Genomic DNA, 26,078 nt, shown 5'->3' with positions numbered 1-26,078 from the left:
CCAATCACCTCTGATCCCGTGTCACCGGCGAACGTTATTCGCCGGTGACACAGGAAAACGCTGTAATTGGCTGTTCACACTGAACAGCCAATCACAGCGATCGCCGACGGGGGGGCGGCATCGCAGCCCCCCCTGGGCATGCACGGACATGTCTGCTGTCAGGGACAGCAGACATGTTGAAACTGTCACCGCGTCTATAGACGCGGTGACAGTTTAAATCCATGACGTACATTTACGCCATGTGTCGGGAAGTGCTTCCCGACCATGACGTAAATGTACGTCAAATGTCGGGAAGGGGTTAATGTTCCACTTATAGCTCATTATGGTTTGTAAACATATGTTGATATAGGAGTAGGTAGAATAGCAGGAATGACTTTCCTATGTGAGAAAAACAGTCTGGGATTACTAATCCCTATTACCATGAGCAGATGTTGATTGTCCTATTAATCAAAGCAGGTCATTAGACATTTAATTACACTTTTGAAGCTGTCAATGGCAGTTTATTTTGCTTAGTTTATCTCAATCCCTGTTAAACAAAAATAAAAACTGAATGGCAGGAGTGAATGATAACAATGGGGAACAAAAATGTATTTTTTTCTTGCAAGAACTTAACTCTTTGAGTGCCAACGTTCCTGTGAGCGATCCCCAAAATATCCGCTGAAAAAGCCAACATCGCTCACAGCGACTGTTCTTTTAGTATAAATACAAATACAGTCAACTCAATAAACTGAGGTTTAGTTAAGTATTGCACCCAAAAAAAAAAAGAACAGTCGCTATGAGAAGCGCTGGCATTTTATAATGGATATTTTGAGGTTCTCTCAAAGCAACGTTGGCACTCAAAGGATTTAATAAAAAGGTTTGCTTGCAATTTTCACACCGATTTTGACAAATTCCCTTGGCACTCAAAGAGTTAGGATTGGGTTGCAAGTACTCGCAGGTACTAGTTTCGCATTTGATCTGAATTAGCTCCCGAATTCAAATTAGGGGAAAAGTTCAATGATTTTCTCCACTTGAAGTACGTTACTAGTCTAGGATGCTTTACTTAAAATACTTTTTTTTGCTTTTAAAACAACTAACTTCTTTCAACAATAACAATATTTTTTTTATTTGTGATAATGTAGCTGGTAGTCAGGTTTGAGACACATAATACATCCATGTCTCCTCACTAACGCTAATGAGTATTAATGAACAATGGGAATACATTTGTGTCAATTCCTATTGGTCATTCAACAAAACAAAAGAACAGTATGAAAATATGAAGTAAGTCTTGGAAAAAATGGCTTATAATCAGTAGTCTGTGTCGATTTAAAAATGGTAAACTTTCTTTTTGGGCAGCAAAGTGGATATACTGTACTAAGTGTCTTTGTCACATGTGCTTATGGAATAGTCATTGACCTCCAAGAGAAGCTATTACTGTAGGAGAAGCCAATATCGTTCATGAGCCCTTAATCGACAGTAAAAAAAATCATAGTGAGGCCTCTCCATATCAAACTGGGTTTAATGAAACAATTTCTAAAAGCATTGGACAAGTCAGGCAATTGCACAACGCCATGATCACAATTTTAACTTAGATATACCTATAGAACAACCGTATGGGTTGTAGTTTCGCGAGGTTTCACAAAACTACAACCCACGGCGGTAGCATGTGGGGGGCGAGGCCGTCCTGCATCCTGGCTCCTACTTCGTGTTGCGAACGTAAAATTTTGTGTTGTCATCGCTACTGGAAGCCCCCTGGTTGTGCATCCTTACTGTGTAGTGGACATTTTTTGGATCACATCGGCTGCATGTGATATCACACAGCACCCTCCACCCCTCTGTTGACCAAACTGCACCCCAAAACATATGGCCGCCGCCACCGCAATACCTGGTCGCCACCCTGACGACGCCAGCGTCATATGTTCGTGGAAATGCATGCGCAGATGCCAAGAATCGCTGTTAGCTATTTTTGCCAATCTAGGGGGTTACTTGAATTAACCCCAGAGTCTTCCATAGCCCCTGACCAACAACAGAGAGCAGAGAAATCTATAGGCGACTACTGTCCTCACTGTAGCATTCTTATCTCATTCAGGTTATTATGGTGGAAAACTAAACCCTAAACCTGGAGTTACCTGCAGGATGTGGGAGGGTAGGCAAGTATGGATTACATATACATTTCATTATCCATACATTTTCCTAGGAAATAGGGGTGAAATTGTGGTCAATAACACAAAACAGAAACAATATATTATTGAAATATGAAAAGAAGGCAGGTTACAGCGCTGTGTTTCAATATTTAGACCATCTGTAGGAATGGAAGAATTCTGTGTATATATTTCCAAAATAATAATTATATCTATAAGTGACTTAAATTTCCAAAATAAATGTCCTTTTCCTTAAAAAATACAAAAAATGTTTTTTATTTTCCAATACGCAATAAGCACAATCTTAAAAAATAAAATTTTGAAGCTCACCAAAGAAATAGTCGCAACTGCACCAGGCAAGGATAATCCTTTTTATGGTCTCCGATCTTTCCTGGCAGAATAACCGATGGTCACCTGAGCCGTACTGCTACTGTGGCTAGTTAAACCTGTATCGCTATTTCACACACTCCGGTTTTGACCGGACAGCAAAAGCTGGACAAACTTTGTTTGGCTATTTGCTTAACAGTTTGTGCCTTTCACATGCACCGGCTCCAAGAGTCAGTGCTGTGTAAAATTGGAGAGTAGGAATTAGCTATCATGTCAGGTAGGGGGCGGGGAGAGCTAAACCAGCACACCAAATGAACGGTGTGTGTGTGTGTGTGAAAGGCCCCCATCTCCCTCTGTACACACTGAAATGTTAGGACGGGATGTCCATGGCCCAGCAGCCATCCTTTCCAGTGGTTAGATCCAGATGCTACACGGTCCGTGTGAAAGGACACATTAGCGTCCCATTATGATCTACTGTACATAGCTTTTGGCGTTCTGCATTTTGCCGCCAGGCCTGAGCCATAGCTTGTTAAATAGCCCATAGGCCACCGTGATCTCCCCGCACTTTTAGTGTAACCGGACCTCCTGGAGCATTTTAGTGAACGGATGCACAACAGTGCTAACAAGATGACAGGTGCACTGACTGAAATCACCCCTTCTCAGTTTCCTAGCTCACTGCACCTTCCTCTCATAGGATCCAGCTGGCTGCCAACATGTTTCCACCCCTATAGGTCTTAGTAAGGAAAACCCATTTTCACCCCTTGAAACAAATAAACAGTGATATGTGTGGCCATGTCTGTGCTGCTTTGATGGATTCCTGGGGTGTGACCTTTGTTTCATTTATATTAAGAATACTAAAGCTAGTTATGCATTCAATACAGCTGTTTGCATACTCTGAATAAAGCTGTAATATACAATATATTTAAAAATTTGACTAACATCTTATCCCTAGATGACACTACATGCAGTCATATTTTCCCAGGCTCCTCCATTCTTCTTATATTCGCAGATGAAGACTGGACATTTGGATCATCCACCATTTTAAAGTGGTAAATATACAGTAGACATTTTACCAGTTCTGTGTTACAAAACCTTGAAGACCTTTAGAAAATGACTGCATGGGACCGCCTCAGGGGGAATCTAAACTGTGCAGATAATGCATTAATTTAGTGGTTCCCAAACTTTTTTGAATCCCGGCGCCCTATAACATCAAAATGTTTTCAAGCACCCCCAAGGCCAAACGTTTGTTATTGAGAAATTCAGAAAAAATATCAAATTAAGGGGTAGATTTATTAAGCTCGGTGATAGAGTGTCTGGCTTTTTATCACCAGCCAATCAGCTCCTACCTGTCATTTTTCAAACCAAGCCTGTAACTTCACAGTTAGGAGCTGATTGGCCGGTGATAAAAACCAGACAGTTTGGGGGAAATTTACTAACAATACGAATACAAAAAATTGTATTCATATTCTTGATAGGAATGACTACGACTGCATACGTCGTATGCAAAGTCGTGTTCCGAAGGGGAATTTACAAAGCAGTCAAATACGACGTGGGTAATGTCACAGCCGGAGGAAAACTTATTATATAAGGTCCCGCGGCCAAAAAATTCATCCCTACTGGGGCCCTGGGGGAGTGGGGACCCCCCAATTAAGGCCCCCCCTCCAGGACTTACCTGACCAGCCTGAAACCTGGTGCTGTCCCTGGTGACCCTGTGCGGTGGTCACTGGGCTGATTCAGTGAAAAAAAATTGAATAAAAACTATTGTCTTTTACTGTGGAACTATGAGTCCCAGCAAGCCTCCCCCGCATGCTGGGACTTGGAGAACCACAAGTCCCAGCATGCGGGGCATTAAAGGGCCCGCTGGCACTTGTAGTTCCACAGTAATAAAAATAGTCAAATAAACACACTGACACACAATAAAAATAAAACTTTAATACATCCAAAGCCCATACATACTGATACTTACCTATCTTGAGCCCGTAGGTAGGTCCCTGGATCTTGGTCCGGTGTCCTGTCCTGGTCCATGTCGGCATTCGGGTCCATGTCGGCGGCGTCCGTGTTGGCGTCCGGTCCGGGTCCGAAGAAATCCATGGGGGACCTGTGGAAGGAAATCCAACTCACCAGGTCCTCCTGCGAAGATCTGTCCTCTTGATCCGACGTAGTCCTGGTCTTCTGGCACATGCCGGCGATTCCAGCAGCTCCCCGCATCGGACTGTGGAGAGGCGCAGAGATCTTTCATCTTCCCTGCCTCTCCTCTGAATGATTCTATTGGCAGCTAGGTGGCCAATCAGGAGCCGACTTTCCTTAATTGGGGGGGGGGTCCCCACTCCCTCAGGGCCCCTGGCCAGGCTGACTGGTCAGTAGGGATGAATGTTTTGGCCGCGGGACCTTATCTAATAAGTGTCCCCCAGCTGTGACACTACCCTGCTGGCTGGTTTGGCCTGGGGCTGGTTCTTAAAATACGGGGGACCCCTAGTCATTTGAATTGGACCATTAATTCAAGGCACCTCTGCAAGTTTCATGAGGCACCCGGGGTACTAAGGGCACAATTCAGATCATGAACGCAGGTAATCAGACCACCGAGGTTTGCGCATGCGTGAACCATCTGTGCAAAGACAGCCAGCGATGGATTGAGATCCTGCAACCATTTGGGGGTGGTAACCCAGCAGAAAACACAGGCGTTCTGTGGCCGTTCGGAGGAAGGGTCACTGATTTCAGCAGTGGTCTCCTTCTCCCCATAGCTGGCGTTATGCCACAGGGGATACATACGGATGACAGGCAGTTAAGGATGCCAGCGGTCAGACTACCGACAACAGCATCCTTTAGGAGGGAATCCCAACAGCTTTCAGGTAAGTTTATTTATCTTCCCCCTGCCATTCCCATAACCCTCCCTCCCTGCAGACTAACCCTAACCCACCCCGCAGTCTGACCCTAACCATTCCCGTTAGCACCTAACCACCCGTACCCCACCACCTAAACCTAAACCCCCTTCTCAGCCTGGCCCAAACCATGGTTTGGAGCTGCATAGTTGCATTGTGTTGTTATTATTGCATTGTTTCCCATGGCATTGTCTGTATTGATGCACATTCAGGGAGGTAAGGAGCAGCTTAGCAAGCCACATACTGGGCTGTGTCTTTCTGCTTAATTACAGTTACCGAAGGAAGGGCAAGTCATACAGCAAGAAGACCAGGTTATACAAAACAAAACAAAAATATCAGTCCCAAGGTGCAGTCTCTTTTCTTCTGCCAAGTCCGAAGAAAGGGGTCACCACTCAACCCCGTGGGTGTACAGTTCGTGGAGAAGAGGACCGGGGGTGATGAAAAGTTGTCACCACATCCAAAGAGTATATAAAAATTTGCCATACTCAGCTGTGAGTATGGTATGCATTTTATGTTGAAATTGTCTTCTACTTGCGGTGAATTTCCCCCATAAGTGAGAAAGAAACCTTTATGAGCACCATTCCCGTTTCCTAGCGTGAGTACGGGTACGCTGTGGAGATCTCCCTCCTTGTCTTTTTGTATAACCACCCTAAGACCATTAAGTTTTGACCTAATACATTGTCCGTATTCTTTTTATATACACTTTGGATGTGACAACTTTTCATTTCCCCCGGTCCTCTTCTCCACGAGAAGAAGACAAGGTTATGTCTGGTGAGCATATCTGTTTCATATGTAATCGGTGTTTGTATGTTGTCCCTTTTACCATTCCCCATCTTCGCATTTATGTTCAGGGTTGCACTTCACACCTAGAGGCGCCCAGTCTGCGGCCAAAAGTAACAACGATGACCATTCACTGAGCCTAGGGAAAGCCATTCCTTGGTAGCGTGTCTTGTCCCTTCTATTACAAGCTCCAGGAGTGGTCAGCCTGGTGTCCAGGATCCTTCCAACGTTAACATGAACTTTCACCAGTTTATAAAAACAAACACATTTTCTTCTTCCCCATTTAGAATAATAATAACTGAATAAAGAGATAGATAAAATAATAAATAAAATAAAACATTTTGTAATGTACAAGTATTTGACATATTTAATTGTGATTATGAGCCTGATTCAGGTTGGCTCGCTCTGTACCATACATTCGCTACCTAGTGAGCACATAAATGCCAGCGCCTGTCCAAATCACTGCCCCCCCCCCCCCCCCACCTCAAGCTGGCATAAACGCTTGGCGTTCCCCTGCATGACCCGGCCCTCCCTCCCCACAGCGAATGTCCCGCATGTGCAAACCCCGACCATCAGGGCTGTGGCCAAATTTGTATTGCAACGAGTGATCCTGTATCTGCCCCTATGTTTATATTTCCTGAATATACCATAAAGAAGGTAGTACAGATACATTTGAAGGACTATACAGATGGACCGCCTCTCAGCCGAATCACCAGATTCCCTTAGCTGGCGGTCGCTGGTGGAGAGGCACTCCATCTAATGGGGACGAGCAAGCATCTTACATGTACATGCATACCCGTCAACACAGCTGTGGGGAGCACTTTCGTTCGCTTCAGGGAGATAGGCAGCGTGGGAGCTGCAGCGGGCAGCCTAGGGCTCCGTTGGAATGGGTGGATGGTAGCGGTTGTCGATTCGATCGCCAGGAGCAGCTCTGACAGGAGCTGCTCCATCTGTACCTGCTTTTTTTTTTTACTGGTTCACCTGGGAATTCTGGGGAATTTTCATTCTGTTGTCAATCTTTAAAGACTAGTACTACTGTTTTAATGCTCTTAAACATTCTAGCAAAATAAACCTTAAATGCTACTTACTATAGCAGATTGAAATGTGTAGACTTACTGTATTAGAAATTGTAATCTCTCCACTACATGGTTGATTGCACTGGTAGTACAAGTTAGTTAATCCTCTTCGGCCAATGAAATAAAATAAGGATTACTTTTTCATTTACTGCTACTGAGTAGGTCATTAAAACCTCATAGACACTAATGAGGCTGAACAGGCGATTTGGTTCTCCCTTGCAGCAACAAAATAACATGCATCTTTATTAGCTGCTACATCATAAGGGCTTGATATGCCATTGTTGTACTGAGAGGTATGCCAATATTTGCACAATTAAGTGATTATTTGCTATTGTGCATGTGCAAACTATGCTGCCCCTACGGTGCATATATTACATCGAGTGTACGCAGAAATATGCTACTGCGTACAGAAGAGCTGGTAATAAAACTCGAGAGGCAAAAGTGATTAGCATTCCTAGGAGGTTTCTAGGAAGTGGCCTGAAGGATTTGCAAAAAGATCTTGACCACTGTATGTCACTGCAAGCAGACTACTTTCTCACATGCATATCCATTGTGGTGGATGTGATTATGGTGGATGTGGTGGATGTGAATATGAGCCAATGGTGTGTTTGAAAAAAGTCAATAAGGAGCTGATTGGCTGGACGTTTATCTCTCTTTGGGCCTTATTTTGGTTCATTCTTTCTGACAAAATCCTTCTTAGATGGGCAAAACCATGTGCACTGCAGGTGGGGCAGATGTAAAATGTGCAGAGAGAATTAGATTTGGGTGGGGTTTTACTTCAAAGTGAGATCTATATTGCAGTGTAAAAATAAAGCAGTCAGTATTTTCCCTGCACAGAAACAAAATTACTCACCCAAATCTAATTCTCTCTGCACATGTTACATCTGCCCCCCCTGCAGTGCACATGGTTTTGTCCATCTAAGAAGGATTTTGTCAGAAAGAATGAACCAAAATAAGGCCCTTTATCACCCTTGCATTTATCTCTTGTTAGGGCTTAATGCATCTACCCCAATGAGAGTAAATCATCAATTTGTCAGGGAAGCTGAGTAAAGGCAACATATTATAAGATATTTTGACCAATTTCATTCAGAATGGCCGAAATGAACGAAATTGGTAAAAAAAAGTTTGTCAAAAAAATTATACAGTGTGTATGCACCTTAACAGTAACCAGTATTTGTCCTTTTAGGACTAGTTGCCTTGTACATCTTCTTCCACTAAAATGTATAGCTTGAAATCAATGTTTTTGGGGGGTTTTGCTTTTTTAAAAGCATATAAATCACAAGAAATCAAACTGAAATTGACCTTTCACTACTGACCGCCATCGCTGCTGCTTTAAGGCTATCGGCAATACTTTAAGACTCAAAGCTGCATGCATTTCCAGATTTCAAGTTTGTTTGGTATGCCCAATATTAGTTTTGTCAGTTTAAAATGGAGGTGTTTTTTTTTTTGTAAATACTTCAATGCATGAGAAGATAAAGGACAAATATAGAGTAACCCAAGAGAGAAAGCTCTTTGCACATTGAGGTGGTAGAGGTGGTTCGCCGTGTGAACTATAAGGTCCGACAGCCCAGGGAGGTGGGGGGAAGAGCAGGTATATCATGTAAATTTATAAACCATGGTATGATATTAATTTGTGCCAGGGTTGTTGACTATACAGTGGAATAGTTATTAGTTACCTTATAGCCTACCCTGCCCACAGAGCAAAAGTGGCAGGTAAAGGAGATTGCGTAATGAAACAATTATGTTCTCTCGTCCCTACCAGGGCACACAACCTTGATAGTATCATGCATCCTGGGGTAGTCGTGAAACAAAAATCCTCTCTTATCACTGAGGCTAGGCAGAGTGTAGTTAGAAAAGAGTTGGAAAGCATGGTACAACTGGGGGTAACTGAGAAGTCTACCCTTTGATTTGCATGGATCACCAGTCACTTTCCAAATGGCGATGTACAAGGAAAATAAAAATTACAGAAAAATTACTTTACAGAAAGGGTAGTGGACAAAGGGAAAAGCCTCTTCTGCTGGTGGTATAGGCAAGACAGTAATTTGAACATGAATGGGATGGACATAATGATATCTTTACAATAAAATAAGGATCAAATAGGGTTTGAGGTAAAAATATAGTTAAAAAAGGGGCAGACTAGATGGGCCAAATGGTTCTTATCTACCATCAAATTGTATGTCCCTATGGTACTGAAACCCTATACTACCTATGTCTGTCTGACATTGTTATACACTCACAAGCCTGGGAATCACATCTTACTAAGGTAGAGGCAGTACTTGCCTAATTGAGAGCCACAGAATTTACAGCTTATTCTGAGTAATGTACAGTGGCTCTGAGAGAAGCTAATTATTTTGGCTATATAGTTGGACTGGGTCAGTTATAACATCAAATAGGGAAAGTGGACCTAAAACTAAGTTACAATTAATAACCTTCCTTGGCTTGTCAGGTTACTATAGGAGATTTATCAGCCACTTTGCAAATAGAGAAGCTTCACTGACAGATTTGCTTAAAAATAAAACACTCTCCCGAACACCTGGAGTGGACCAGTCCTGCTATGACAGCATGGACAAATCTTTGGCTCTCCTTTGTACAGGAATCTCTACGGTACTGCAGGCACCTGATTTAAACTGCAGGCATTTCATACAAACAAATTCTTCTGATGTTAGCTCCAGTGCAGTACTGTCCCAGGAAAGTGAGTGGTAGAACATCCTGTATTGTACTTGCCAAGAGAATAAAAGTATGCAACAATAGAAAAGGAGTGTCTATAAAGTAGGCATTTCAGTACTATTTGCTGGGGAAATGCCAAGGATACCAGATGGTTCCTGTCATTACAACTTGTCTCAGTTTACAGTAGAGCATAGGTCTCCCAAATTTGCATTCCTTTTCAGGTGCAGATTGCTGGACCTTCCAATGCCTAGGGAAGGTATGCATTTAAAAGATAAAATGTCTGTTTTGCCTGCTTATTAAAAATGTTGTGACTACCTGCAGTTTGCCAGCATGTCTGGCTAAATCAGAACAGCTATAAAAGCTTCTCTTTTAAGGTCAAGGTGTGTGATTGGCGTGTCAATATGTGAGGGGGAGGAGGAATCTAGGGTATATAAGGCCTCTGCAGGCCATTTTGTCAGTATAATTAATGCCAGATAGTGGCCACTGACTAAGGTGTAGTTAGTAAGTGACAGGGTTTTGACCCTTCTACACTGTTAAAATGTAGGGTTTTGCGGTCATCCAAACAAATAAAACGGTGGAGAAGGAGTCCAGAATCAGTGTGTGCTTTCGCTTTTAGCCCACTTTACCGCATTTAGTTTTCAGGTCTGCAGTTAGAAATTGTGGGGCTCCATATAAATGTATTTACTCTACCCTCCTTTCTCCCCCCATTTATCCTACCCCATTTCACGACACACTTTTAGCCCTTCACCTTTCCACTTCCTCTCTATTTTGCCCTGCACTTGCCCTATTTCCACTATCCACTAGCAAAATACATAAATGTTGTCTTTTTTTCAAGTATCCTGGCTATAACATATAAAACCATGCACAGACATAGATGTCACTTACTTCACAAACACTCCATTGCTGCTCTCATCCTATTTGCTCTGTACCTGCGGTGCTCTGCAAACAAGTCACTTACGGTATTTCAGTTTTTATAAAGTACAGAGTAAGTTTCTCAGTCCCCTGAGTTTGCTTGTAACAGCATGCTCAAACATGCAGTGGAACCCACAATGATCTTTCCCGCTGAATATTTGTCAATTCAATTCCCCCTCATCTGTGGGGCTGTGAATGTAAGGGGTGCTAAGTATTCTGGGTTCCTTTACAAATCGACTTCCCTGAGACTGGCCATGGCTGTTTTCATCCAGGTTCCTTACTCAAGCTCACAGGTATACTTCTCATAGCTGACCAGTTTGACTTGGTATCTGTGAGCTTTCTCATGGCAACCACATTTAAAAAAAAATACATATTGTACTTTTGTGTTAGGAAATCATACACTGTGTGGGGTATTTCATCTGGGATTCTTACTGTCGAAATGTTCCGGCAGGTGGAATCCCGGCCGTTTTCGCTCAGCTCGACTGTAACTCGACATTCGGAATTCAGTTTTCCGACTGTCAATTATCAGAAAGTCAGCAAAAACAGACGATGATTGTCAAAAAATGTCCGTTCCCAACAAAACAGATCTGACTTGTTTTAAAGCCGGATCTGTTTTGTCGTAATCTTCCTTCAATGCTGTTGGAAATGGCATCATTGAATAGGTGGCCAGTGGAAATAGCGGCCAAGATTGGATACCCCTTTCTTTATGTTGCAACTGCAGAAATTCCAGAAAAAAAAAAGATTTTTCAGGAGCACTTACTGGCCCTAACCCTCAGTTGATTTCTCTGTTATAATTGATAATAGTTGCCCTTCACTACACATGTCATTGGCAGGATCTGTCCAAACAAACCTGGTGCAGTGTGGAAAACATGTAAAATTAAAGCTTGAAGAGGTTTTCCCTGTAGGTGAAGAGGAACAAAGCAAATTCCCTTCTACATAATGCTGGGGATATTAACCACTCCTTATATGGTGCCAGACTGCACTTATCTTTTCATAACATTTTTCTTGTAACTGTTTTAAGAGTGTTTTGGATTGATCCCCAGAAGTAAGCAAGCCGGGTTGTCGCGGTGACTCAGACGCTGGTTCCATCCCTTGTTCCGGACTTGTGCCTGGATCCTTGGACTGAGCCTGCTTTCATTTCCATCTACACCAGTTGCTGCTTTGCCTTATGGGAAATAATACCAAGGCTGTTTTAACAGTCTACCTATTGTAAGTGTGGACCTGTTATTAAATCATCTTTCTTACCAAAGATAATTTGCATTATTGCTTTTCTCTGTTATCCCACCCCCACACATGTTCTCTGTGTGAGGAGGTGGTTATCATTTCAAATCTATATCTGGTCTGGACTTTGAAAAGGAACAACATACAAATTGAAAAATTCTGTATGGTATTAAGGCTCATAGCGAGGGCTTTTTGTATACACCCTATCCCTTGTTCTACTACAGTCTATTTTGGGGTTTAATTGGATGTTAACCCTTGGGTGTTTGCATAGGCGTGCGCACGGGGGGGGGGGTGCCAGGGGTGCACAGGCACCTCCTGATGCCCGCCGGCACCCCCCACACGATTGCACGCAAAATGCTCAAAATGCAGCACAGTTAGCCGGCAGCAGTCAGGACAGTCTTACTTTCCTGCCGCCGCCACTGCCAATCTCCAGCCTGGAAGCGCTGGCCGGGCCGTGGGCTCCATTCACATTAGTCCCCGGCCCTGCCTCTATAGACGTCACACACGCCAGCGTGACGTGGGGACATCGCACCCGTCCTCCTGCCCGCACTCTCGACCTCCTGCTGCCTGAGAAAGCAAGCCCAGCAGCAGCACGCGCCCTGGTCTGGCAGAGGCAGCACTTGTATAGAGGGAAATGAGCGCTATTAAGGTAAAGGAGGGAGAGATAAAGACATAGGAAAAAGGAGAGGTAAAAGATGGAAAACACCTGAAAAATAAACGTGATTAATAATGTGTTTAAAGCTCTTTTGAGAAAAGGTGGAGTGTCCGTGGTACCTGTACTGTCCCTAACGCTATCCAAGTCGGGTGCAGGTCAGCGGTGTTTCAGCGAGATGCGGCGTGTAATAGCCGCTCGTCTGTGCTCCGTCTTGCCGGGTGACGTCACTCAGTACGGCAGACGCTGCAGAGGTTCCCGATGAACGGGGAAGGCTTGGTAGAGCTTCGGGAGCCTGACAGGTTGATCCACGGGCGAGCCCTTCAACGCGTTTCGTGCTTTGAAAGCACTTTTTCAAGAATGGCTGTTTGGGCATATCTTTGCGTTTTTTATTCGAAAAAACTTTATTTAAAAAAAACAGGAAACAGGTAAAAAGCGGTGGGAACCGCATGTTGAAGTCCATCCACTTGTATTGGACTAGCATTTCGACACATGTCTTATAAAAAGAAGGTACAAGGTGTTTTATAAAAATAGTAAAGAACAGGGAAAAAGAGAAAAAGAAAGAGAGTTGTAATTTGTGGCTAAAACTGAAATAAAAAATAAAAATTGTTATGAAAAAAATTTTTATAAAAAGAATTATAAAAAAGCACTGAGTTCAAAATCGATGTTCATTCCCTTTGGCATTAGGGTCTGCATTTCGTAAATCCATTTTGTCTCGGTTTGTTTTAAAAGTTTAATGTAGTCGCCGCCTCTCCAGTGGCGGTCAACTTTTTTTATTCCAATGCAGTGTAGGCCAGATGGGTCTTTATTATGTTTCAATAAGAAATGATTCGACAGGCTATGAGTAGTAAGTCCTCTTTTAATATTATATATATATGTTCAGAGAACCTAATTTTCAATTGACGTTTGGTCTGGCCGATGTATTGGAGGTTACAAGGGCAGCTTAAAAGGTATATGACTCCTTCCGAGTCACAGGAGATATGTTCTTTAATGCTGTATTTTTGTTTTGTGATTGATGATGAAAAGGTGGTAATTGGTTTGGTTGAGGTGTTTCTTTGGTTTTTACAAGCTTTACAATTCAAACAGTAATGAAATCCTTTTGTTGTTTTCTCTTTCTTTTTTAGGGTTGGTTTAATAAAACTTGTCACAAGTTCTTGACGGAGGTTTTTGGCTTTTTTGTAAATTATTTTAGGTTTATTAGACAAGAGTGGTTTGAGGTCTTCGTCCAAATGTAAAATAGGCCAATTCTTCTTTAGAATCTCTTCAAAAATCGAATGGCTACTGTTGAATTGAGTGATAAACATAATGTCTTCAGGTAAAGATTGTTTTTTGTTTTTGTATTTGATGGTTTCTTGGCGATTTAAGTTCATGACTGATGTTAGTTGGTCATGAAGTGTTTCTGCTTTATAGCCTTTTTCCAAGAAATTTTGTGTCATTTTTTCACTTTGCTTCAAGAAGGTTCTATCGTTAGTACAGTTTCTCCGCAACCTTTTGTATTGGCCCAGAGGAATGTTTTTTATCCAGTTCCTGTGGTGGTTACTCTGGACAGGTAGAATATTATTTCCGTCGACAGATTTGGTGTATGTTTTAGTCGTGAGGGTCCCTTCTTCAATGCTGATTTCCAAATCAAGAAACGTGATTTTCTCTTTACTGATAACAGTGGTGAATTGCAAATTAAGAGTGTTGGTATTCAAATACTTGCAGAATTCATTCAGTTCAGTGTCTGTGCCCCCCCAGACGAAGATGATATCGTCAATATATCTTTTCCATATAACGATGTTTTTCCGATGTATATTGTCTATCCAGATGGAGTCTTCCTCCCATTTGGCGACAAATAAATTAGCATATGAGGGGGCGAAGGGAGTCCCCATCGCGGTCCCGCAGGTCTGGACATAGAAGGTGTCATTGTCCCAAAAATAATTATGTCGCAATATATATTCGATTCCTTCCATAATGAAGTTGATTTTGTTGGTTGCTAAAGTTGTCTTAGTCAAATAGTGGTGAGTATGATTGCAACCATCATCATGGCGGATTGAAGTATATAAGGAAGTGACATCACTGGTGCATAGAGTATAATTGTCCTTCCATTCTAGATTTTCTAAAATTTGAAGAATGTGAATAGTGTCCTTGAGATAACTGGGTTGAGTGCAGACTATGGGTTGTAAAAATGAGTCAAGAAAAACTGAAAGGTTTGATGAAATAGAGTTAATGCCGGAGACAATTGGACGGCCGGGTGGATTTGTGGGGTTTTTATGTATCTTGGGCAAACAATAAAAAGTTGGTATCTTCGGATGTTCAATTTTAATAAATTTATATTCATTTTGATTAATGATGCCCAAGAGAAGTGCTTCATCCAGAATGTCTGTAAGCTCCTTTTGAAAGTTGGTAGTGGGGTCATTGATGAGAATCTGATAAGTAACTGTATCTGAAAGTAATCTAGATATTTCCTCTTCGTACATCACTTTATCCAATATCACCACTCCTCCGCCTTTATCGGCTGGTTTGATGATAATTGATTTGTCCTCTCTTAGAGTTTTTAGTGCTTCTCGTTCCCCCGGGGACAGGTTAATCGATTTTTTTGTTTTGATGGGAATATTATCAATATCTCTCTCTACGGATTTTTGGAAGGTGTCAATGTGCGAGCTCTTGCAAAAGGTGGGGTTGAATGTAGATTGCGGTTTAAAGGTAGTATGATCCTGGGTATTGGTTGTTTCCGAAATTGCTAGTGGTTTTTTCTGCCCTTGTAACCTCCAATACATCGGCCAGACCAAACGTCAATTGAAAATTAGGTTCTCTGAACATATATATAATATTAAAAGAGGACTTACTACTCATAGCCTGTCGAATCATTTCTTATTGAAACATAATAAAGACCCATCTGGCCTACACTGCATTGGAATAAAAAAAGTTGACCGCCACTGGAGAGGCGGCGACTACATTAAACTTTTAAAACAAACCGAGACAAAATGGATTTACGAAATGCAGACCCTAATGCCAAAGGGAATGAACATCGATTTTGAACTCAGTGCTTTTTTATAATTCTTTTTATAAAAAATTTTTTCATAACAATTTTTATTTTTTATTTCAGTTTTAGCCACAAATTACATCAACTCTCTTTCTTTTTCTCTTTTTCCCTGTTCTTTACTATTTTTATAAAACACCTTGTACCTTCTTTTTATAAGACATGTGTCGAAATGCTAGTCCAATACAAGTGGATGGACTTCAACATGCGGTTCCCACCGCTTTTTACCTGTTTCCTGTTTTTTTTTAAATAAAGTTTTTTCGAATAAAAAACGCAAAGATATGCCCAAACAGCCATTCTTGAAAAAGTGCTTTCAAAGCACGAAACGCGTTGAAGGGCTCGCCCGTGGATCAACCTGTCAGGCTCCCGAAGCTCTACCAAGCCTTCCCCGTTCATCGGGAACCTCTGCAGCGTCTGCCGTACTGAGTGACGTCACCCGGCAAGACGGAGCACAGACGAGCGGCTATTACACGCCGCATCTCGCTGAAACACCGCTGACCTGCACCCGACTTGGATAGCGTTAGGGACAGTACAGGTACCACGGACACTCCACCTTTTCTCAAAAGAGCTTTAAACACATTATTAATCACGTTTATTTTTCAGGTGTTTTCCATCTTTTACCTCTCCTTTTTCCTATGTCTTTATCTCTCCCTCCTTTACCTTAATAGCGCTCATTTCCCTCTATAAAATTGCACTTTATTATTGAGCTGCTGTGAAAAACCTTTTCAGTTTTTAGCGCAGTATACCCCCAATTTCTAAGAGGCAGCACTTGACTGATCCACGCTGAGCAGGAGCCAGCGTAAGTGACCTGGCTGCCTGCAGTGTTCCTCCTAGGAGGATGTAAGCTAGGTTAGGTTTTTATTCATAGGTGAAAAATTAGCAATTAACCCCTTGAGTTGTTGGTTTTGCTGGGGCAGGACAAACCTACTAGGGCAGGTTTGTCCTGCCCCAGGAAAACCCACAACAGATATTAGGAAGCCTCCGCCCCCCCCCCCTCACCATCCCCCCCTTAGTACGCCGAAGCTAGCTCCCCTGCTGCCGCTTTCCCCTGCCGCCTGTCAGTCATCACACAGGCGGCAGGCTCGGGGATGTTTTGCGACGGCTCGCGAGTCCCCCCGAGCTGCGCCGAACCTGCCTCCTACGTCACTATGAATGGCGGCTGGCGGCAGGGGAGCTCCGGGTATGATCGCCTGGGTGGGGGAGGTGTGATAGACACGCCCAGTGGGAGGTGATAGAAATGCCCCTCCAATTGTGCACCTACTAATAAAATGGGCTGCGGACGCCTATGGGTGTTTGTACTAGAGCTGCACGCTGTGTTTATCGCGCACAATTGTTGTCACCATCTCTTCCTTTGTATCACTGTTTAAAGATAACAGCTTATTAAAATGCTTAAAACAATCTGTAAGACAATGTCATCTATATGGGCTTATTTACTAAAGTGATTTGTTCTAAAAGTCATGTGAAGACTGCTGTTGCCACATTTATTATTATTTACTATAGAGGGCATGTACAGTATGACAGCTATAATGCAGAAGACATCAAAGATCAATCAATCACTAATTTAAGTTCCACAGAAAACCACAGCTCCAATAGATCTCTTCGGATGTGTGTTTTGCAGATAAATTAAATATATTTTAAATCATTATATTTTAATTATGTCACTGTAGGTACTCTGCACTTGGGCAAAGATATCATCTATGTATTTCATTTTCTCAGTACTGAATTGTTTTAGGATACCAGTATGGTGCCACCTGATTTATTTCAAATGAAAGTGAATATAATATAACAATTATAATAACAATAATTAACTGGTGGCAATTTTTACTTTGTCACAAGATCGAGAGATGAAAAAAAATGTATGGTAGGGTAATACTGTCTTGTAATTGGTTAAGTGGTTGCATTATTTTAAAGACATAATTCCCATGTTTCAAATGTCGGTACCTACTGTATACAGTATATATGTACAGATAAAATGATCATGTATTGCCCTCTCACCCATATATAGGGTAATATTATTTGTGATCACCAGACAATTACTATATGGTCTAGGAATGCCATTGAAAAAAATGCTGATATTCTAGGTGTTTCAAGAAAGTTTGGAACCATTGATTATAGTATCTTATACAGTACAGTTAAACAATACAAGTCACTGAAATTTTGGCATACAAACTGCCAGATGTAATACTGTACCTGGAGATTTGAAGTTTTAGAAGCCAAGCTGTGCTTCATCAGTAGCTTTTCAGGATGTTTAGGTGTGTTTTAAAAAGGTGTGACCCCCATCCTTCAAGGTATCACCAGAAGTAGCCTTCAAAGCCTAGGCATTGTTGAGTGAATAAACAGTATTGGGTCCCACTAAAAATAGGATTACCAGCACTAGACTTTGACAGGGAGCAATATAACATGAGAACACACATCATATGGTCCCACTACCATAATGTCATTCCAACCCTAGGCTGGTTGACATAGAAATGGTTTCCCTAGGGAAATTGGGCCTACAAAAAGAAAATATGCAAGCCCCAATACCTAGGAAGCACTAGCTTCATGGTAACAACACCAAGGCAGTCTCTCACTCAAGGACTGTTTATGTGGTATAATATCAATGGTTGAAAAAGTGTTATTTTTTTCCTTGCAAACTCAGATCCCAGTACTACTGGACTCAATGGACCAGTGTGTTTTATTGTCCAAAACATAGCATTGGAAATATATGCATCGCTGGGCCAAATTTGTATAACCAAGGGATATTTAATATACGCATTGCTTATGTGAGACACAGCATTTGACATTGCAAAACTGAGTACTAATTTGATCATTCAGAAGTAAATGTGTATTTGCAAAGCTTTAATAACTAGTGTCAAGAGTTAGTTGAGGTTTACTGCTGCAGACAAACTTAAAAAAGACCATTTTAAATAAAACTGATTGGTCTGGATACTTGTAAATAATTGAACCCATAAAACAATATTTCAACTGTTAGACAACAAACTACAGAAGAAAGATGAACCTAAAAGAATGAGAACTTAATTTTACGTTGTGAAGGTTCGAAGGAGCAATTGGGAGTTTTTGGCTCTTTTCCAAATGGCAACATAAACCCAAACTCGTCTTTTTCTTCATCAAAAGCTTGTGGAGACTTTGATGCAAATGGAAACGCAAAGTCATTGTCTCCTTCCATTTTTCCAAATATGCTTCCTGAAAATGTATTATATTGCACTGGTGAGATTGCAACACCGTAAATTACACATAAAACTTATTTTCTAAACAAACAAACTGCACACACTGGAAAAATCATTTGATGGTGAGTGAGTTGCGAATGGCTTTGTAGCTATAAGCTGATTGCCGTGATTTTTGTAAGCCATTTGCATCTTTGTACTGGGCGGGTTTTCATTCTGGCGGGGCGATGGCTATCTGATTGCAGGGCTCTTCAATTTCTCAGAGCAGCGCTTATGTCTCAATAACCCCCCATGTCTGAAAAGACGTAAAAAAAAATCCCTGATAAAGACCCTGTTATTGGGCACTACACCAGTATTAACACATACGTCTGGGAATATATCCTAGATTCTATGTGTTAAATCTTAAAAACAGATTTATTTAATGGGGAGAACAAGGGGCTGTAATTGAATAGCCCTGGGCATTAAAGCTTGAGAATTTGCCTTTGCGAGTGAACCAGAATAAGGGCCAAAAGTGGAGATAAAGAAGAAGGTGATAACGCAGCAGCTTATCAGTGAGGAGTTGATTGGCAGGTGAGTTATCCCCTTCCACATTATCGCTTCACCAGGCTTAATACATCTTCCCCAGTGTTAGAAAAAAAAAGCATCTGCAGACGACAGTATATTGCTAGCTTGGGATCCATTGCAGATTTCCTGCTGTGTGTTATTGTTTTTCACACAAGTCACTGATCAGTGCATGGGTGTAGCTACCACAGGTGCAAGGATAACAGCTGCTGTGGGCCCAGATCTGAGAGGGGTCTACCTTCCCAATCAAAGTTACATGTGTTACATACATTTTTAACAATAGGTGGATACATTGGGGTCCTTACAATCTTTTGCCTTGGGGTCTACAATGTATCTAGTTATTTTGATGCAATTCACGCCATGGTTTGCACTTAATATTAGGGACACTTTATATTTTGAGCTAAAAGCCATTGCTTTGTAAATGTACACCTTTGTACTGCCAAAGCAACACTAACCTGAACCACCCTCCACCAGCACAATTTAACCCCCGCCCCACCTGTTACAAAATAAAAAAAATTAAGTTGCAATAAGTACGAAACTACACTAAAAACTGTAATGCAGATATTATTATAACAGAACATTGCACCATAACATTTCTTATACAAATAAGGATACTAACCAATGTCTTGATGTTGCGATGATGTATTGGTATCCACACCAGGAAAGCTAAACTGTTAAGAATGAAATCAGATACAGTTTAATATTAAAATAATTTCAATAAATGAGGCACTGAATTTGCTTAATAACATTTTCTCTGTAAATGACTATGATAGGTCATGCAACCACCTACATAACTTCATTTTAACCCTTTGAGTGCCAACGAATGAACGAATGTATCTTTGTATATAAGTACATTAGGCTAAGAAAACACTATTGGTTGGTTGATGTTGTTTGTGAGATCCTATTAGTAGGGGACTCAGTGTTGGAAGCGACCACAATATAACGTAGCGCAATGTTAGAGGTACTGTATTGTTGTATATATATATATATATATATATATATATATATATAGGTGTACAGCGGGTGGCACTCCAGCAAATAACGACAGTAATCACGATCTGTGTTCCAACGTTTCAAATGTTATTTCAACATTTTTCATCAGTGTGTTGAAATAACATTTGAAACGTTGGAACACAGATCGTGATTACTGTCGTTATTTGCTGGAGTGCCACCCGCTGTACACCTATATATTGGAGCGAGCCTTCGTCTCTCTTCCCCTGGGAGGGCACCCGGTTTTGTTTTTGCTGCTATTTGGAGTGCCGGCCATCCCCTGGAAATCTGCTATATATATATATATATATATATATATATATATATATATATATATATATAGATAGATAGATAGATAGATAGATAGATAGATATAAATATATATAGATATGTTTGTCTAACAGCCTGAGGACGGGATAATAAAATCCCGAAACGTTGCTGAACTACAGCTGACTATGAGTCTGTAATTGAGAGCCGTGTGAAGTCCGATGGGTGCAGCGCTTTCGATGTATATATGATTTATGACTTGCACCGCGGCAGCTGTTAAAGTGAGGGAGTGTGCCTGCTTATCGTGAACTATATATAGAGATAGATATATATAGATGTATAGATATATATAGATCTATATATAGATTTCTTGCAAAGTGTCCCAGCTGAAAACAGCAAGTAACTGAGTAAGTGGGCCAGCACACCAATAGTAAATAAACAATTCACTGCTTTTAATCCATCAACAGCCAGAAATATCCAACATTTGTCACCCTTTTCATAAATCAATGTGGGGACAGGCAATACTCATACAGTCAACGATAACGTTTCGGTGTTAGGACACCTTCATCTTGGAATGCTCAACTAACAACTGTCAAAATCTGGCTATATATAGGGCTATGTGCCTCAAACAACATAAAAAAATCGGTACATGTGTATTATCACGGTGCCCAGTACGCTATTTTCTTAGTGGGCTATTCTGCGTAGTGAAATTGCATCGCATGGCACTTTTTCGTGGCATGCGATGTGATGCGATCTTACTAGTTAATTTATTCACTGCACCCTGTCCAAATATCGCATCACACCCCATATTATTACACTAAAAAACACATGCGATCGCATGCGAGTTTCTGTGATGCTAAAAAACTATGTAATATGTGATGCTAAAAAACTGAGTGTATATATGTATGTCCTCCCGACCTTTTCATACCCCCACTATCCACGTAGGCATGGAGTTGATTTTATATAGTTTTATATAGTGTGGTGAGCGCAGCGAGCCACCGAGCCCGAAACGTGGCGAGCGGATGCGAAATACATGTTAAGTAATCCATGTCCGCTCGCCACGATTCGGGTTGGGTGGCTCGCTGCGCTCACCACACTATATAAAGTCATCTCCACGCCGATGTGGATAGTGAGGGTATGAAAAGGTCGGGAGGACGCGTAACGCGTCCGCTCGCCACGCTTCGGGATGACGTGGATAGTGGGGGTGTTTTTGAGACACATTCTGACCTGCAATATTATACAACTGACACAGTAATGACAACATGTGTTAATAAATAACTGGTATTTACTTAATAAGTAATAATGAAAAAGCATATTAAATAAAGTAATCACAATAATCACTATAAATAATGACAATAATAGCAATCAATCAAGATTAACAACATTAATGAGGAAAAAACATGAACAATAAAAGGTAATAAAACAGTCAATCTGCCTTTGGAAACAGTGTCAGTGTGCATGAAGGATGTCCTCAAATGGCTTATCAGCACTCAAAGTTTTACGCCACATGAACTCCCGCAAGTAGGATTGCAAATGATGACGTGCTGTGCCTCTTTGGCGCTTGTTCCGCTATTTGCATGAGCCCCTATGCCATTCAATGTTTTGTGTGTGTATCAGGGTCAACAAAGTTATATCTGTGTTTAACTCTGGCATGATTATATCCAGCCTGTTCCAACTGCTCTGTACTGTAGGCCCGCCAGCAATCTGAATAAATGGTGTGCGAAATGTTCTCATTTATGGCCGCCATCAGAGTGGTGGCATCCCTTTTGGCACCACTGTCACAAAGCACTGACCACTTTCACGTGAGATTCCGCCAAAAATCCATTGTTGAGGCAAAGTACGGCCGACATTGCTCTTTCTCTTCACAATAAGCTTGAATCCACCTCAACAATCTGGCCTGGCCCACCGATACGACGCTGCGGCTGCGCCATCCGGTCCATGGTGCAGGCCTCCCGCATCCATCCATTGTACAGGACCACAGTTTTATTTGAAATTTGGAGCTGACGCTCAGAATAATGGATTGATGTGAGCTCCTCTGCCCAGGAATATATAAATCTTATCAGGGTGAGGAATGATAACCGGCACTCTGGAAACTAATGCCCTGCTCTTAGGCTCACCTTCTGACAGCATGCTTTGATATGGCTCCGCCACATGCACTCTTTAACTGTCAAGCGCATAGGGTGCCCGTTTTTACAATTCTGTGTCAGCGGCAGCAGATGATGGTGTTGAAAGAATTAGACAGCCTCCTCCTCCGTCTTAGGCAGGCTGAACATATTAGTGACAGGTTCAGACATTTCGGACACTTCTCCTGCAGGTCTGCGTGATGCTGCCATTCCTGTCAGAAATTCACCTCAGAATGATTCTGACAGAGAGCGGGAATACTATCTCTGACTGAATACGCAATTTATGTAACCCACGCTAATATTGAAACCACAGTTATGCTAAATGCGTAACAGACACCACTATAGAAGTACCATATTAACTACTGAAATCGCATGGCACGCATCGCATGGCACTCTAACGTGACATGCGATGCAATGCAATTTCAGTATGGTAGCATACGTATGCTAATTGGCGCCGTGATAATACACAAAAAATCAAAGACATACACCTGTATTACATCATAAACAATTACCTGCAAGCCAGCAGCAATGATCAGCCTACAGGCAGAAGTCCATATATGGGCTTTCCGCAACTGCGCACTAGACGGGACATCCGTCCTCTTGAGCCGCGGCGTGACAGGCATGACGTCACCGCGCCAGCTGGAACATGGACAGCAGCCAGGAGAACACATACAGTGTCTCCGTTCAGCTGAACTGCAGCGTGGACCGCATGACGTAATCACGTTATGCAGAAGTACCACTAAGTTGAACCGCAGTGTGGAACGCAAAGCCAAATACATTAAAACCTATTAGCCGGGCTCACCATTTACTATGGCAACTAGGTAGGCTGGTACATTAAAAACTGGCATAGAAAGTAATCAAACATACCAAATGATAATGAAAATAAAAATAAATATTACATATAAAAATAAAAAGCAAAGGAAATAAAAAAAGAAAATAAAATGAAAAATTTAAGAATAATGGAAAATAGTAATATAAAGCAATTAAAAAGAAAAAGACTTTTACCAAAACCAATAATGTGCTGATATAAACTATGCAGGGAGAATGTCTCAACAAAATCAGATATGATTACGGCAACTAGTATAAGTTACTCATAGGCCTAAATAAATGGGGACATACTCGGAGGCAGGTAGAAGGGTGAAAAGGGGGGACTGTTAATCCAAAAGATCCATTATCTATGTTTCGGGGTGCGGTGACCCCTTTATCAGGATATAAACACACAGTGATACATACAAAAGAACACATTTATACATGTAGCAAATAAGCATATGACTTGCCCCCACCCTGTGCAAGTACCGGTGTGCATCCATCGGAGGTCTCACCAGTCTCAACTTCCGGTTGTAGCTGTCATTCTGAAAACCGGAAGTTGAGACTGGTGACATCTCCTGCGGCCGCACACTGGTACTTGCTCAGTAAATCCTAGACTACGACAAATGATGATGGTGCGATGGATGTTGCATCAAGGTTGAAGTGTTTACAATTTTCATCACAATTGCACAAACAATGGAGCTGGTAAGAGGGCATTTCAGCTCTCCATTCAATGGTGAAGCACAAAGGAAAAGCTGAGATTAGCACTTGCATATATCAGAGCAAGAGGGGGGGGGGGTAGATCTGCACTCCACCTATTTGACCCTTATATGTGGGTGTTGAGTCCACCTTGTTTCGGATTTTGCCAGGTGGGGGTGCTATCTTTACAACCAATAGTATGTATATGAAAAGACAAAGAGGAAGCGGTTGCTGGTTCGATGCACACCTATTTTAATCTTTTAATTTTCAAATAAAGTTTTTCTTAAAAAATGTCCCTTTGTTTTTCTTTTATTAACATAAACTCGGGGTCATTGGTACAATTAGACACGGTGAAATAAGAGATTAAAAAGACATCACATATAACACATAACATACATTGTGCAGGTATAGTTATAAGAAATTAGTGAAAAGATAGTGTATTTAAAAATACAGAATCTGTGTTAGCCCTGACTGTGATCAGGATGTGAGAGGAGGCTGTCCTGTAGCTTTTATAGTTTCTACTTTTAGGCTGTTGGGCTTTCTGGCTATATTGCCAGAAAATGGCTATTTATCTGGTACAAATTCCAGATTGCTCACATCAGCGGAGTGTGTATCAAGATGTTATGATAGGGGTTTGGAGTATTTATATTGAGTGTTGACACATTCATGCTATATGAGGGGAGATTTGATTGTTGTCCTAATCATCCCTACTAGTGTCAGTATTCTGGCTAATTCGCCCACTCATTAGAGATTTTTAATACGTATTCCCCATCATATCATAGGTGTTTATAATTCAGCAGGTAGGTTCTCTCTTCACCAATATGGGTATTATTATACCAAGGGGAAGGGGGATCAATTTTGGCCCTTATTGCTCCAGACTTAAATTTACAGCTGACTTTCCCCTATATCACACAGGGGGATGTCAGTTTCACCCAAATGCACTGAGTGCATATATTTTAGATGGAGTTTACACCTGTGTGATAGAGGTCCCAGTTTGGCCACACTTCAATGTTATAATTTTGGAAAAAGGGCTTTTTTATTTTTGCTTTGCACTGGTGCAAAGTGGGAAATCCTAGGGCAAAAATAAAAAAGCCCTTTTTCCAAAATTAAAACATTGAAGTGTGCAGTTTCTCCTTTTTTTTTTTTCCATCAATAATTTTTATTAACATAAAGTTTTATAAGGGATACAAAAGAAAAGAGGGGATATTCAGGGGTAAAGGGGAGGGGGGGGGACTACATTCAGTTGGGGGAACAATACAATAAATACAGTGGGTGCAATGAATAGGACGAAAGTTACAAATATAACATAGCGACAGTCTCGCACTACGCAGAGCCGAGTACATATCAAATATATTGCATACAGTATAATATGGAGCCTGGGAAAGAGAACCAACTGTACAGTATTCCGTATCTGGGAGCTCGCGTCTAATGGTAGTACTTATGATTCTTAGAGCGTGGGAGAATCTGGGTCTGGGAGTTCATTCAGACTGAACAGTGGCGCCTGCCCGGGATGATCGGGGGTAGGAGTCTCAGCCTCTGACCCGTCTGTCATATAATTCCTCCAGGGGGCCCACTTGGAGTGGAGTGAGGAGGGCTTAGACAGGGAGGTGGCAAAGCCTGTCTCCATATAGTAGTGGTGGTTCGTTTTTAAGATAACCTGGAGGAGGGAGGGGGGGTGGGCCTGTTTCCATTGTTGGGCTAGGTTTGCTCGGGCCGCAATCAGAATGTGCCCGAGAACATACGTTTTCCCTGTTGGGAGCCCTTGGGGGTATATATGGAGTAAGGCTATGAGTGGGTCGGGGAGGAGGGAC

At 41.7% G+C, this 26,078-nt stretch overlaps 1 protein-coding gene across 1 annotated transcript in view; it reads right to left on the bottom strand.

The window, feature by feature from the left end:
• Positions 1–18,582: 18,582 nt before the first annotated feature.
• Positions 18,583–26,078, bottom strand: part of C12H14orf39 (chromosome 12 C14orf39 homolog) — a 139,365-nt gene continuing 131,869 nt past the window's right edge. Inside the window, exons 17-18 of the mRNA XM_083166588.1 lie at positions 20,001–20,052; positions 18,583–18,839 (exon numbers count right to left, since the gene is read on the bottom strand). Of these exons, the coding sequence (XP_083022714.1) occupies positions 18,655–18,839; positions 20,001–20,052 (237 nt within the window). The 3' untranslated portion in view covers positions 18,583–18,654. The remainder of the gene's footprint in view (positions 18,840–20,000; positions 20,053–26,078) is intronic.

The sequence above is a fragment of the Crinia signifera genome, chromosome 12 (assembly GCF_055691185.1).
Source record: "Crinia signifera chromosome 12, ASM5569118v1, whole genome shotgun sequence".
NCBI lineage: Eukaryota > Metazoa > Chordata > Amphibia > Anura > Myobatrachidae > Crinia > Crinia signifera.
The sequence above is the reverse complement of the archived record's forward strand: the minus strand, read 5'-3'. Positions and strand labels throughout refer to the sequence as shown.